General features: G+C 39.0%; 1 protein-coding gene across 1 annotated transcript; it reads left to right on the forward strand.

The window, feature by feature from the left end:
• The first annotated feature begins 5,509 nt into the window (after nucleotides 1-5,509).
• On the forward strand, nucleotides 5,510-12,419 carry LOC133519638 (GPN-loop GTPase 1-like). Its single transcript, XM_061853682.1, has 9 exons — nucleotides 5,510-5,703; nucleotides 5,783-5,908; nucleotides 6,228-6,395; nucleotides 8,350-8,546; nucleotides 8,854-9,048; nucleotides 9,666-9,718; nucleotides 10,447-10,532; nucleotides 11,113-11,253; nucleotides 12,253-12,419. Exons 1-9 carry the CDS (start codon nucleotides 5,637-5,639, stop codon nucleotides 12,333-12,335), a joined length of 1,116 nt encoding a protein of 371 aa, XP_061709666.1. The 5' UTR covers nucleotides 5,510-5,636; the 3' UTR covers nucleotides 12,336-12,419.
• Nucleotides 12,420-17,075: the final 4,656 nt, after the last annotated feature.

Below are 17,075 nucleotides of genomic sequence, written 5' to 3' on the forward strand. Positions count from 1 at the left end.
TTTTGTGAATATTGATTTTAAAATATCTTTTGGCACACGTCACGTGACAAATGTTAGTTGACAGTTCGTATCTTCTACGTCTGATTCTGATGACGTCACTACTCTCGGATTGACACTGTTGACAGTTAGGCGATTAACAACAAATGACAAATATCAGTTGACAGTTCGTATCTTCTACGTGTGTATGTAGTTATGTGTCAAACCGTAAACTGTGACATCACACAATTTTCAAAGAGCATTTTGGGCTCGCAAGCATCTGTCAAAATATATTTTGTTAATTTAACATATTTAAAGCCGTTTTTAGTATAAAAGTTGAATTTTAGGGCAACTTGTAGTTACTATAGAAAGTAATACAAGCGTTTCAAAAAATTGGAAACAACCCTATTGCATCCACACTTCCCGATATCGGACCCGAAACCAGTCCCGATCTCGGGCCTGATAATTGATTTCCGTTTCACGAAATATCAGCACATCATTTACAATATTTGAAATGTAAATAATACTTTGTCTCTAACTAATCGCCAAAAATGTTCAATGTTTGATATTTTTGCACATGAACTATTTTTACATTTCAAATATTGTTAACAATGTGCTAATATTTGGTAAATCGAAAAAATGCCTGGGCCCGATTTTGGGCCTGGGGGCATACCGACCGAGAGCCAGGAACAGATTTCCATGACCAATCACCAATCCCGGTCCTCGTGTAGTGGTTAACGGCTATGTATGATGAACCCTCGTGAACGTCAGCTGCCACTCCGTTGGTAAACACATAAAATAATTTTAGGTCATCGCCTCCCGTTTGATACTTTGTCAGATGATAGTTTAGATGCTATTGTGAATTTAAAAAAAATCGTCAGCCGGTTGTATCGCGGTGAAAAGTACGTCAACTGATCCCATGAACATGTAAAAAATAAGCGCTTTACTTTTTTATGATAGTGATAACAAAATCATGAAGCTTTGCATGTAGCATTCCATCAGGCGTTTCAATAAACGGATTACGCATTAAGCATACTACTGTGCGGACATTTGTGGTAAGGCACGCATTTTTTACATGTTCATGTGACCAGCTGACAGTCTTTCCACCGCGATACCTATTTATATAATATTATTCTCATTGGGCCATATAACCGGCTAACCCAGTTTTTTATATTTAAAATAGCATCTAATCTAAACTATCATCTGACACAATATCAATCGGGAAGTGATGGTTGGAAAAAAAAAATTCTTTACATGTCGATGACAAAAAAGTCAGCCTTTGGTATTATGGGGGAAAGACCGTCAGTTAATGGTCGTTTTAATTCATGATAGCACCTAAACTATCATCTTACAAAGTGTCAGTCGGTAGGCGATGACTGACGATATATGCTCCTGGCCCGCGGTCTTATACCGCGAAAACCGCAATTCGCGAATTGCGGGGATCTTTCTCTTTTATTTACTCTCACTAAGACGTAATTAGTGACAGAGAAAATGCCCGCAATTGACGCGGGCATTTTTGTCTGTCACTCTAAGGCGCGTATTCAAAAGAGCCTATTACATCCACACTCGCTATAGCGCCAAAAGGGTTGTTTCAAATTTTTTGAAACGCTCGTATTACGTTCTATATTAATGAAAAGTTGCCCTAAAATTCAACTTTATACAAAAAACGGCTTTAAATATGTTAAATGAACAAAATATATTTTGACGGATGCTTTCGCGCCCAAAACGCTCTTTGAAAATTGAGTGACGTCACAGTTTACGGTGTGACACATAACTACATACACACGTAGAAGATACGAGCTGTCAAACGACATTTGTCGTTTGTTGTCTATCGCCTAACTGCCAACAGTGTCAATCCGCGAGTTGTGACGTCATCAAAATCTTAAAAGACGTTTCGAGTTTGGTCACGTGACGTGTGCCAAAAGATATTTTAAATTCAATATTGACAAAAATATGGTCATTACAAATCCCCTAAAAGTCGTTTAACATGTTCTTATAATCCAAAAGAATTTATTAGGATACAATTCTGCCCTAAGATTTGTAGGTGGAAACAACCCTATTACATCCACACTTCCCGATTTCGGGCCCGAAATCAGTCCCGATTATGGGCTTGATAATCGTTTTCGTTTCACGGAATATCAGGGATATAACCGCGAAAATGGAAAATTGCGGGCATTTTTCTTTGTCACTCCAATTACGACTTAGTGAGAGTAAAAAAGAAAGATCCCCGCAATTTGCGAATTGCGGTTTTCGCGGTAGGCCCCCAGTACATCGTTAATAATATTTGAAGTGTAACAAAATACTCTGTCTCTATGGTTCTGCTATCGAAAACGAGTATACGTCTGCGAGCGTTACTCCAAATTTTATATTAAGGGGAAAAATGGAAAAAGTTACGCTTCCGGCAGGACCCGCAACCTCCGCAATCCGTGCGTTTTCTCTTAACCAATTGATCTACGGAAGCCTACCAGAACCTCGCAAATCTTTCCATTCCTTCCCCTATGTATACACGCCTTTGGGGTGGCGTTAAGCGACATCTACCGAAAGATGATTACGTCATCAACGGCACCAACTTACAACTTGATACAACTTGAGACTCTGGTATCCCACATACATATAACTTCATGGTCCCGCTAATTAGAAAGAGATGCAACGGCCCACTTTGGCTTCTCATCTGAACACATTTTTTGGCCAATGTACACTATTCCGATTATATTTCAGGTCCGTGCCGGAACCACCTTTAAAGGGCCAATTACATCCACACTTTCCGATATCGGACCCGAAATCAGTCCCCATGTCGGGCCTGATAATCGTGTCAGTATATCATTAACAATATTTGAAATGAAAAAAATGGTTCAAATGTAGAAATATCTTATATGAAATACTTTTGCCTGTTAAAGACCAAGTATTATGTCAACTCAAATATTGTAAAAGATGTGCCGATATTTGGTGAAACGGAAAGATACTGTTGCTGGGGCCCGACATGAGCCTATGCCCGGTAACATGGCATTTTGATATAAAAAAAATTAACACATATCACTGAAAGAATATGCTCTTTGGGGCCCGATGGTAAACCAACCTAAAATGAACAAATAACTGTTATAACACAACTTCATACATTCTTATCAACCAGTATCAATTTGTGAGTTTGATATTACAATAATCAACGGCGGACATCCATGGTACACCGGCCAAAACCAACTAAAATATGTTTTCCGCAAAAATTAAGTTATTTTATTATATCATAAAGTATTCATTATCCATTAGCATTTCTATGATTTTAATTTTTAGTGTAGATATCAAAGCTTCAATTAATCGCTATTCCGTTCTACTGTATAAAGACATTGTAGAGATCGACAAATCCTCATCGCTAAATACATGCCAATAACCTACGCATACACAATTACACATTTTAACGCACACATACACAGCTAGCCCACCACCTAATTGACTACTGCTTGATAATCAAATTGTGTACTCTGAAGAGAAGGGTGGGGGGGGGGAGAGGGGGGCTTGGTTTATTCTCTAGGTTTTTTATACCACGACGGTGGCAAACAAGCATACGGCCCGCCTGATGGCAAGCAGTCACCGTAGCCTATGGACGCCTGCAACACCAGAGGCATTACATGCGCGTTGCCGACCCTTTAAAAACCTGTACACTCCTTTTTTGAAGAACCCCATACTGTAGCCCCTCGGGAAAACCTCGGCAGGAAGCTCATTCCACAGCCGAAGCGTTCGCGGGAGGAAATTCCTCTTAAACCGCACAGTACGCGACCATTTAGGTTCTAGGGTGTGAGGATGAACACCCTGCCGACGGCGAGCGGTGCGGTGATAGAAAGCGGCCGTCGGCATCATGTCAAACAATTCTTCAGAACACAGCCCATTGTACAAGCGGTAGAACACACACAAGGAGGCAAAGTCTCTCCTTACACTTAAAGGTTCAATACCGCTTGTGAGTTTGGGATCGTCGACGATCCGTACAGCGCGCCTTTGGACTGAGTCGAATGGTCCAAGCTGGCATGCAGGTGCTCCTGCCCAAAGGTGACAGCAATACTCCATATGGGGTCTGACTTGCGATTTATAAAGCAGCAGTCTTTGCTCCGGAGTAAAGTATCGCCTCGCTTTATTGAGCACACCGAGTTTTTTGGATGCCAGCGCAGCCTTTCCTTCCAGGTGGCTACGGAATTGGACGTCACTGGAAATGTCGACACCGAGGATCCCAATACTCCCTGATATGGTAAGGACTGAGCCTTGGAACTGTGGGACCACAGTAAATGGGGTTTTCTTAGCGGTAAACGCGCAAACTTGTGTCTTGGTGGGGTTGAATCGGACTAGATTGTCCCGACCCCACACCGAAACTCTGGATAGAGTGCTCTCAATGTCCGACACAAGCTTTTCACGGCTCTCCAGCACCACAGAACGAGGGATGTTGGCCCGGCACTACCGCGAAAATCAAAATTCGCAAATTGCGGGATCTTTCTCTTTTACTCTAACTAAGACGTAATTAGAGTAACAGAGAAAAATGCCCGCAATTGACGAACTTCGATTTTCGCGGTTATAGCCCTGACCCGATTTCGGGCGTGAGAAAGAGTATTTTTCCATTTCATGAAATATCAGCATATCGTTTACAATACTTGAAATGTAAAAAAATAGTTCAGATGCAAAAATATCAAACATTGAACGTTTGGCAATTAGAGACAAAGTATTTTTTACATTTTTAAATATTGTTAAAGCGCTGGTGGCCTAGCGGTAAGAGCGTGCGACTTGCAATCCGGAGGTCGCGGGTTCAAACCCCGGCTCGTACCAATGAGTTTTTCGGAACTTATGTACGAAATATCATTTGATATTTACCAGTCGCTTTTTGGTGAAGGAAAACATCGTGAGGAAACCGGACTAATCCCAACAAGGCCTAGTTTATCCTCTGGGTTGGAAGGTCTGATGGCAGTCGCTTTCGTAAAAACTAGTGCCTACGCCAAATCTTGGGATTAGTTGTCAAGCGGACCCCAGGCTCCCATGAGCCGTGGCAAATGCCGGGACAACGCGAGGAAGAAGAAGAGAAGAAGACATTTCAAATATTGTTAACGATTTGCTGATATTCCGTGAAACGGAAAACAATTATCAGGCCCGAAATCGGGACTCATTTCGGGCCTGATATCGGGAAGGGTGGATGTAATTGGCGCTATAGCTATTTATTTGAAGTGCTCCTCCCCCGCGAAAAATCGGCAGACTGTTTTGTATAGAAAATTATAGACTAGGCGGCTACCGGGAAAATCGTAATTCGTCAATTGCGGGCATTTTTCTCTGTCACTCTAATTAAGTCTTAGTAAGAGTAAAAGAGAAAAATCCCCGCAATTTGCGAATTTCGGTTTTTGCGGTAAGCCCCCAGTTGTTAAATCCTCCACGGGACGCTTCCATAACAATGCCGCAATGTATCAAAAATCGCATGCGATTTTTGACAAAGGCAAAGAAGCCGTTATGGCAATGACTCGAAGAGCTTGAATGTCAATGTCAATGTCAAAATATCCATCAATCTCAATCAATCCATCCAAAACAACCAACATTTTGAATGTTAATTTGTTGATTCATAAAAAAATCTCCCTTCTGTTTCTAAAATTACGTGAAATACGCGTTTTCTGTTTAAACCTAATGACTTTGGTTTCATAATGGCTGCACCTAAAGTAGAGGCAATGGATCTAGATTCCAAAAAACCTATTTGTTTGATAATTTTAGGTTAGGAAATTGTATGATTTTCATGGTAATGTTTTTTGGAATATTTTGTATTGTTCTCGTTCCTTAATCATGTTTTTAGGTATGGCTGGTGCTGGAAAGACTTCCTTTACCAAACGTATTGCGGGACATGTCGTGGAAGGCGCCAGACCGTATCTAATCAACTTAGATCCTGCATGCCGTGAAGTGCCGTATCCAGCTAATATTGGTAATATTTTTCAAGTAATATATATCTATTTAAACCGGCTTCAGGCTTAGCTTTCCAGCCTATCCTTCTAAAAGAACATTAAAATCATTACAACTTATAATTAATATGCATTAATAAAATAAAAAAAACTATTTGCGTAATTTATCTGAACTGGGTCCTCTACTATAGTCTCCTAGACATAATGCAACACAATTACAATTTAAATCTTCTGGTTTAGGTTAGGTTATGCTAGAAGGTTAAAATTACAGATTGAAAAAATGTAACCAATCATTACACCATTGTTTGAAAATCAGTTATATACAACCTAGTTCTGTTGCAGATATAAGAGATACAGTGAATTATAAGGAAGTTATGAAACAATACGGCCTAGGCCCGAACGGAGGCATTGTTACATCCCTAAATCTGTTCTCCACTAAGTTTGGCCAGGTTGTGGAACTCATTGAAAAGGCCGGACAGAAACACAAATATTGTGTCATTGATACTCCTGGTAAGGTTCTAACCTATTCACAAGCTGTAATTAGTTAATTTATGTTTCATATCATTCTCAATGCCGGATTTAGAGGTCTGGAGGCCTCGGGCAGTAAAGGAGTGGAGGCCCCCTGGCCCCAAATTTTTTCCAAATAAAATGGTAAATTTACCGAATTCTCTATTGTGGGGGGCCCCTCTTTTGTGGAGGCCCGGGACAGTAGCCCCGGTTGCCCTCCCCTAAATCCGGCCCTGATCATTCTTACAAATATATAAGTAAAAATGAAATGAGTCAAATGGATTGTAGCATGTTTTTGAATAATTACATAACTAGTTTTTAAATCTGCTGTGTTCAGAGCAGGATAAAATATATTTATGAGAGATAACTACTGATTATGGTGATCTTAAGTTATTTTTGTTTTATTATTATTTATATAGTCCGTGTCATCCATGATGACACACAGATTTGTCATATCTAACCTTTAATAACATGACAATATGAGTATAAATAATAAAATAAAAATAAAAAAGCCTTTTATTTCGGGGTGAAAATATTACAAAATACTTAACCTAGGATCTTAAACCTAATATAATTTTTTGTGAGATAACACACCAGAACCCTTAGGAGGTAAAGGCCTCTTCTAGAACCCTCCACTTCTTTCTGTCTTGGGCCTCCCACATCCAGCTGGCCCCTGCCAGTTTTGTTATGTCATCTGACCAGCGTGCCAGTGGCTGTCCACTAGTCCTCTTACCAATGGGCCCTTTCCAGCCTGTTGCTTCAGAGGTCCATCTTCTGTCTTGTAATCTAGCAACATGGCCAGTCCATCTCCATTTTTGTTTCTGGGCCTGACTTAGTGCGTCTATAATTTTTGTCATGTCTCTAATTTTGGAGTGTTTGTTGTTGTTTGGAGCTAATCTTCTGTACTTTTCTTGCCCTTTGGCATGAAACTAACATCCTCTTTGCTTTTGATGTGAATTTCCATGTTTGACATGCGTAGGTTAAAGTTGGGAGTAAGCACATGTCCATGACTTTCTTTTTCAGCTGAACAGGCAGGTTGCTCTTTAATGTCTCTTTAAAAGCTCCAATATGACAATATGAGTACATACATACATACATACATATAATCACGCCTATTTCCCGAAGGGGTAGGCAGAGACCACGGATTTCCACTTGCTACGATCCTGACATACCTCTTTCGCTTCCTTCACTTTCATGACATTCCTCATACACGCTCGTCGGTTTAGGGTGCTCTTGACCTGGCCTTTCTTCAGGATTTCCCCGATTTGATCAGAGAAAGTCCGCCGAGGTCTACCCCTTCCAGCTCCCTCTTCTACTTCTCCCTTCTTCTTTTTTCAATATGAGTATCGTCAAGTATCTATATAATCCTGCATCTATATGTTCAAGTCTACTTGCTAATAACAAATAGACGTAGATTAAGCCCTTACTTCATTTTATACAATTAGATTTTATTTTCTTCTTGGTGATTTAGTATTGGACGTAATTAGCCGGGTCCACACAGAGCGAGCATACGCGCGAGGCAATTTCCTCACGCACAAGTCCGAGGCGGCGCGCTCGGGCGAGGAAAACGCACGCGCCGCCTCGGCCGAGGCACGTCTACACTGGCCGGTTTGAGCGTGAGGAAATTGCCTCGCACGTATGTGCTCGCTCTGTGTGGACCCGGCTATTTAGGAAAAAGAAACCTATCAACAAAATTAAAATGAAAAATTTTAGAGGATGGATCCACTAAGTCCCATTTATAATTCATATCACATCATGAACATATACTATGCTTGTCAAAAACCTGATGTCAATAATTGATGATCAATTTCGAAGAAGTTTTATTTTTGCATTATGTTGTTTTAGTATTTATATCAGAAATCTTAATTTCAGAGACAATTTTTTGGTCAAAGGAAATTGATGCATTCTATTTCATTTATTGATACATGGCACTTAAAACTATTTTTTCTTCTGTCAGGTCAAATAGAAGTATTCACATGGTCAGCATCTGGGACTATAGTCACTGAGACACTTGCTGCCTCCTGTCCTACTGTAGTCGTATATGTCATGGACACTGTCCGCAGTGTATCACCGGTGACATTCATGTCCAACATGCTGTATGCCTGCTCCATACTCTACAAGGCCAGGCTGCCATTCATTGTTGTCATGAATAAGGTTGGTATTTAGGGACTAAAAGCGATATACGGTATAGGGAATTGTGATGTAATGGAGAGCTTTTAAAAGATAGTAGATAAAAGGATACTTAGAACGAAAGACATCAAGAAGCTTGTTGAACTCTATCCTTTGGGTTTGTCCGCTTGACCGCGGCGAGATGTGATTGGTCAAATTCATTATAGTTCACTAAAGCGTTTTGTAATGAAGTCATTATAGTTGACTCTGTCCACAGTAAAAAGTATGCGATTATATAATTTAACCATTAAAGTCGACAAGTAGAGAACAAGGTAATTTGTGTGTATTCCAGACGGATGTAGTAGACAATGCATACGCCGTCGACTGGATGCGCGACTTCGAGTCCTTCCAAGAGGCGTTAGACGCCGAAGGGGACGCCGAGGGCGGCGCCACCTACGTCGGCAATCTGGCGCGCTCCATGGCTCTCGCATTAGACACCTTCTATAAAGACCTGAAGTGTTGTGGCGTTAGTGCACATACAGGCGCTGTGAGTAATGAACCATCTATTGTGTCTTTACCTTTAGTACCCCTACGTTGGCAATCTGGCGCGCTCCATGGCTCTCGCATTAGACACCTATAAAGACCTTAAGTGTTGTGGCGTTAGTGCCCATACAGGCGCGGTAAGTGTATTGAAGTATCCATTGTTGTATCTTTGCATTACAATAGAATAGTGCATTGGCACCTTAGCCTTTTGATTTAATACTTTATTAGATGGTGACGGTATGGAAGAAACGAAAATTTATGGAAATTTTAGGACACGTCGGACTTCAAGCCATAAGGCATTCTTCTAACCTGCTATTCTTTGTATCTTTCATTGTTTGCGTAGAAACCGAGCGTGTTGAGGGATAAATTTAAATAAAAAAACTTAATATTGACACTTCACGCTACGGAGTGCTTCCTATGTAGTTCACGCTCTCTTGTGCATTTGAGAGACCTTGTGGCTTGAATTGGAAACGAACTTGATAATAAGTAATAACACTTCGCGCTGAGAAACGGGAAATGCTACAGTTCACGCTCCCATGCTTTTAATGAAGGCATAACTTACATGTAGCGTTCTCCACACCAGAGGCGGAATAGTGTAGTGATCGTTTACAAATTTTTCAGGGCCTTGACGAATTCTTTACACTTGTGGACAAGGCAGCTGAAGAATATGAGACGTAAGTAAATTTTATCACTTTTGCTGTTAACGGTGTATTATACGTAGGCGCTGCGGTCCGTAAATCCTAAATTTCAACCGAGGGCTGTATTGTATTTTTACAGTACATATGGCGTCACTTTACTGTCCTGGTGCGGTAACTCGCACTATACGTGCGTATGTGGAAAATTTAAAGGGCCTTATGTACTGTAAAACGTTGTATAATACCCGTGCAAAAGGTAATTCGCAACGAGTTGATTTAAAATACTCCCTCCAGTCATGTTTTAATTTATAGCCACTCGTTGCGAATTTCCTACTTTTCGCACTTGTATCGTAATGTACTATCTAATTCATTACATGGGCCTAGGTGATGCGGTCCGCAAATCCTAAATTTCGACCTAGGGCTGTACCTAATGTATGTCCGAAACCAGTGTAACGAAAAACTCGTGTTTATTCAATTCACACTCACTTTAATTCTTGTTTACCGCCCTTAATACACAATGTACTATTTATTGCTACCTATAGTGTTGTCTGCTTTGACAGAGGATGGAATATTGTCACACTACGGTCTCACAATACCTAAATAAAATACTATCTCGACAAGTCTGCCATCTTGCCTTCTAACACAGAAAGGGAAACTGGGTCTTATTAGCAAGAGTCTATGTTTCAATATTGTCCTTTAACGAAAAGCGACTGGTAAATATGATATGAAATAAGTATTGAGCTATTAAATTGCGAAATCTTTTACAGTGAATACAAAGCCGATTGGTTAAAAATGCGAGCAGAGAAGCTAGAGGAACAGAAAAAGAAAGAAGAGGACTTACTCAAAGGCCCAAGTATGTATTGAATACAACGAAATATACTTACCTACTTATTCATAAAAAACTTTGTTATATTTATTTAGTCCCTTTCTAACAAACAAAAATGTTAAAATGACTGATAAGGACAAACGATTATCAAGGACTTGATGGGCGTTATGAATAAAGCCATTAGTCAACATTATATGTATTGACAGCTCTTAAAATTGTCCCGAGATAGCAGGTGTTACACCAAAACACATGCACGTCGCACAATGCTTCTGTTGACGCACGCAAAAAAAAAATTGAAGAGAAAAGCAGCGTTTACAACTATACAACTTGATACATAAATTGCCTCGGACGTCATAGGTCGCTTTATGCCTTAGTTGTATAGTCTAATCTACTATTAGGTACCAAATTTGATTATAGTAGGTACTTTTATAAAAAAAAAATTTCAACCCAACGAGCGACTTAAAAATATTATAGTAGGAACAGGCTAGCCCTGCCCAGACTTTACAGTGACAGGTGCGGAATTACTGCCGTAAACGCTAAATGACGTTTATATTTTGTCACATAAAGTCGGTGCGAAGTTAGCTCCAATATTCTATATGTATTTCAGATAGTTCAGACGCGGTGATAGAGAAACGCAGTTTGATCGACGAGGTACCGATGGGACGAGAGATGAGCGACGTGTATCTCTCGCATCCTGGCGACGAGAGCTCCAGCGACGAGGAGGGCACGGAGCAACAGCCGGAGATCGGTAATACTTGTGACCTGACATATTTCAGATAGTTCAACGTCTATAGAGAAACACAGTTTGATCGACGAGGTACCGATGGGACGAGAGATGAGCGACGTGTATCTCTCGCATCCTGGCGACGAGAGCTCCAGCGACGAGGAGGGCACGGAGCAACAGCCGGAGATCGGTAATACTTGTGACCTGACATATTTCAGATAGTTCAACGTCTATAGAGAAACACAGTTTGATCGACGAGGTACCGATGGGACGAGAGATGAGCGACGTGTATCTCTCGCATCCTGGCGACGAGAGCTCCAGCGACGAGGAGGGCACGGAGCAACAGCCGGAGATCGGTAATACTTGTGACCTGACATATTTCAGATAGTTCAACGTCTATAGAGAAACACAGTTTGATCGACGAGGTACCGATGGGACGAGAGATGAGCGACGTGTATCTCTCGCATCCTGGCGACGAGAGCTCCAGCGACGAGGAGGGCACGGAGCAACAGCCGGAGATCGGTAATACTTGTGACCTGACATATTTCAGATAGTTCAACGTCTATAGAGAAACACAGTTTGATCGACGAGGTACCGATGGGACGCGAGATTAGCGATGTGTATCTCTCGCATCCCGGCGACGAGGAGGGCACGGAGAAACAGCCGGAGATCGGTAATACTTGTGACCTGACATATTTCAGATAATGGGGTTGGCTGGTAGGAGTTTTTTTACAGATAGCGCCAGGATAGGTTTTTCCCTGCCAATTCTATCGTGTCCATTTTTTTCTGGATGCCTTTTAGGTAGGTCAGAAAAGCTATTAGCTTAGCACCCTTGCATACATTTTTATATGCAAGCCCCCGACTTTCCTGACTGTACTTACCACATGGTTGATACCAAAAAGATTATACTGTTTACGTATCCAAAACGAATTTTACATACCGCATGCTTACATACGATTTAAGAGGCATGAAAGCGTACAATAATTATATTTTTAGACAATAAGAAAGTTGTATTTTTTGCAGATGACAAACCAGAAGATGTGGCGATGTTCCAGGAATTTCTAAGAAAACATGTGAAGCCGAATAACACTGAAAATAAATCCTAATACATAAGCAAAATTGTGATCTGTACATATAGATGTCGCTTTAAGTTAGACATTAAGATTTCGTATTAAATACAATACTGGTAATATTACGGTTTTTACTAAATACCTTAACCCATTCAGGGCCCGTGACTCAGCGTATGGGTCATGTTCAAACAGTCGCGCAGGGCCCGTGACTCACATGTGAGTCGTGAATAAATTCTGATTTAAACATAAACAAAACGTAATATGACGAAATAATATAAGTATAATTTGAGCTAACAACCATCTTTATAAGGCATGTTGAAAAACATAATTGTAAACATGTTTTTTTTTTTAGTGAAACAGGGTCTAGAATATTCAAGTTTGGTTTACTGAAAGTGTAATATAGTAAATATTCTGAAATTCGAGATACATACGTGTCCCAAGCAAATGGATAAATCTACATTTCAAAAATATCAAAAATATATTTATGCCTGAAGTTATTGACATGACTCAAGGTATGGGTCACCGTGGCCTGGCGCTAATTGTAAAAACTACACATATCTTCATAGCACGCAAAAATAAACTTTATAACTTGGTTTTAAAGCTTATTTCATGACGAAACTCGTTGCAAATTGTACCTTTTTACAATGGATTACTGTTTGGATGGTAGCAAGCAACATTTCTAAGGACCAAACATTACCATGCCAATTTTTTTTGTTTCATTATAAAAACAGGGCGGCTTAAACAGTCACCAACTAAATGGTATATTGTATTATCGCAATAGTGTGTGAGAAATATTTAAAAGAAAAGATTTTTTCTAAACATTTTCGTGGTAATAAGTACTATAATACATTTTAAGTGCTCTATTGTTTATATTATAATGACGTTTACCAAAACAAAGTTCATGACCGGCCACATGTAAGATTATCGGAGACACTTGGACAATAAACAATGGATGCACCTGGGCGGCGGCGGATTTAGCGGCGGTATTATCTTTAACGTGGTATTTCTGACATAAACTCTAGAAATGATCCCCTCTATTAGGATGTATTTTAGAGTAACATGGGAAATTATATTTAGTCACGATTTATTCGTTGGCGACTTTATGCTCCTGGTTTATGGTTAAAAAGTAAAGGCTGACTAGAAATATACATAATCACGCGCTAAGATGCAGAATTTTATTAGAACTTTTTTTTTTCATATTTTTCTGAACCCTATAATTATATGAAAATAACAGCGCCCTCTTGACAATGATCATCTATTTCTGATTAGGCTTTAAAATGTTCATTCTTAGTTTCTTACAAATATCAACAAATTAGTAAATATATATATATTTTAATATGAACAGTAAACAGTTGGTTAGTAAAAATGTTGCATAATATTGTCCAACGGACCGGATTCATAAGCGGCAATTTCTTTGACGTTCGCGCCAGGCCCCGAGACCCATAAGCTGAGTCACACGTTTTAGCTGAAAACGGTTTGTATGGTGGCCCGGCGTGTTGTGTACGCTTCGTGGTTCGTGGCCATGAATGGGTTAAAGAGATTTAAGATGCTATGAACGTATCGTTTACGCCGGATTATCTATTTAATCTGTTTCAAGAAATTATGAAAGTAGCCTATTTTTCCCACAGTGAATGGACAAAAAATATACGTTTTAAGTACCTATGTTTAATTCTAATGTGTTACAAATGTTATTCTGATATTTCGTAAAACGAAATGTTCATTTCAGCCGTTTAATCTAGCGCAAAAGATAATAAAATATACATCTGTCACCCTTTAGGAATGTAACGTTATAATTACTTAGTCAGCTCTTAAGTTCTGTCACAATGGATTTGCCTAATAAAATGTAATACAAAGCTTTAAAAAATTTGCCATGATTTTAAAGCTTGTTTTATACTGATCAAAACTTAATATAATTATTTTGAAATTTAGATCACGGCTTTATTTACTATTTATACAAAACTGAGACAGCAAATAACGTTAAATTATTTTGTAAGCAATAAAGTATTAAATAGGCTTTCAACCCATATATATGAATAAGAAGCGATCAGTACCTATAACTTTATTATCAGTAACAATCTTTGTGACACTATTTAGGACCTAAGTTTATAGCGTATAGGATGTCTTATTAAGAATTTCCTTCATGTTAGAATGTTACATAGCTGCAAGAAACAGAGGGCTAAAATGGGCCTTTAGAAATGACATTTTTAGGAAAAATAAATAAGAACAAAAAGCGCAAAATAAATTCGTATATTTGAACTATGAGTATGTTACATCATGTGATATTTTGGTGTTAAATTATTGTGTTAAGCTTGTTCGAAACCTTTACATTGATTAATTAATATTAACACAGCAAAACAGTGCATTAGATCACCATAAAACTATGCAAAATCCATCCTAAGTCAACTGGACAATACTCGCTAAGAAATTTCAAAACATAAATAAAAAGAATTAATGTAAATATCTAAAAGCGGGTCTGCAGATTTTTAATAAAATCAGTGCCGAGCGTCCCATTTCCAATACAAAATGATCACACCCAGCGAATTCTTGGCAGTGAATGTGTTTTGTTTCGGTCAAAATCAATTTAACACAAGATTTAAAATAAACTTACGGCACCGCTGCATTAACCTTTTCGCCGCCACGTAAAAAATTGCACGCATACAAACCTGACCAAAACCACGACTATATGATATATGAAGTCGTGGCGTGTGGGGCACGAAATGCACTGACTATATCAAGTTAATGGCGGCGGAAAGGTTAAATATACCAGAGATTAGGGCACGTTTTCAATAGAAATTCCTTACTCTTAAGAATTACTACGAATACAGTCAGTTTTTGATTGACTCCAGTCAGGATTGTTAAGTCATTTATTTTAACAATGACAGTTTAATTTACCATAATTTTTTTGTCACACAAAATATCTTAAGTACTTTAAAATTAAGTTGTTGATAACTTGGTGGAAAATCTAAATCAAAGAAAATTTTAAATATAGGTGGATTGTCAAAGAAAACTGCAGCCACAGTACATTTACTGCCATCTTTCGACACATGATTAAAACTTTTAGAACCCCATTTGACTTTGATCCTTATTCTTTCACTGATAAGTGTTAAATTTGTTAAATACCTATCAAAAAGTGGCGCCATCTAGTAGATCAAAGGCTCAAGGTTTCGAGCGATGGCAACAAATTTAACACAATATCAGTGAAAAAATAAGGATCCAAGTCAAATGGCGTTCTAAAAGTGTTAATCATGTGTCGAAAGATGGCAGTAAATTTGTGGAGGCTACAAAATTTTCTTTGACATTCCACCTTTATTTAAAATCCTCTTTGAACTAAATTAAAGGTAAAACAATTAAATAAGTTACAAAAATAAAACTTACGTATCTAATTGCATAACAACAGCTGTACGCGAATCTGGCAGATAATTAAAAAATAATACGTCGACAAAAGGCAAGGGCGACGTGAACACAAATATTACTAAAATACTGTCGTCCTGGAGCCATTTTATATAAACCGCCATAACCTGTATACTTGTATAGTATGAATTTTCTTAAATGATTTTTAGGCCTCGGAAATTGATGCCTCAACCTCACTGTCCAAGGCCTTAGATCACGCGGCCGCGGTAGGCCTAAGAAGCGCTGGCTGGACGTCGTGACAGCGGACATGGGAGAGAACAATCTCACACCTGAGGATGCCGAAGGCCGGGCAAAGTGGACAAGATTAAGTAGGAAAGGGGACCCTGGCGCTAGGCCGGGATAACGCTAGCTTTAAGAAGAAGATTTTTAGGCCTCAGATCCTAATCTGTTTAACATAAGCTATTGTTTCTTTTCTGCTAGCAGTCAGCGTATTAGCCACCTGGCAAAGCAACAATATGATTTCAAAAGAAACTGTATCGTGATATTGTTAAGGTTCAAATCTATGTAATAATACGAGCGCTCGCCTACATTGAGGTGGTCGATCGTCCTACATTACCAATACATGTCACATGTAGCTACATAGATTTGAACCTTAAAACCATTAAGATACAGCCGTTTTTTACACGACATTTGTTGCTCTGCCACGCGCCCAACACGGGGGCCGACCGATCGCACAAAAGAAACAATGGCTTTTGTTTAACAGATTAAGGCGTAAATATCATTTGAGAAAATTCATACTCTAATACATTGTTGGATTAGGTTAGCACATTAGAGGTACTTAATTTTTTCGTTACGTATTTATACTAGAATTGTCATCGGCTTACAGAAATAAACGAATTAAATTAAAAATATATTTTTACATCTACATAACGTTTGTTGATAAAATAATAAGTTAATAGTAATTTATAATTATCTATATATATGGATATCATGTAAAGGTGACACAAGGCTTAAAGCCTGTGCCCGAGGCTGGATTTCGACCAGCAATTTTAGCAATCAAGACATATTAAACCTACAAAAATTAAATGTCAGAAACGGGAACACAATGTAAGGTAGAAGTACTAGTGCTCGACGCTGCACTAGTAATCGACATGGGCACTTTATGTCAAAGTGACAAGGATTAAGTTCGAATACAGAAAAAACTCCGTTGTTCAAATTTAACCTATATTTCCATGAAATAAAGTGCCCAATGTCGGTGACTAGTGCAACGTCGAGCACTAGTACTTCTACCTTAATAGAATACCAATAATAAATCAAAATTGTCACAACCTAATGTAAAACTAATTTTCTAAAAACTTATAAGAAGTTACGCGCAACAGTATAGGAACGTCTAGTAAAAACTGGGTAAACAATTTTCTATAACAT

This window comes from Cydia pomonella, chromosome 7, assembly GCF_033807575.1.
Source record: "Cydia pomonella isolate Wapato2018A chromosome 7, ilCydPomo1, whole genome shotgun sequence".
Taxonomy (NCBI): Eukaryota; Metazoa; Arthropoda; class Insecta; order Lepidoptera; family Tortricidae; genus Cydia; species Cydia pomonella.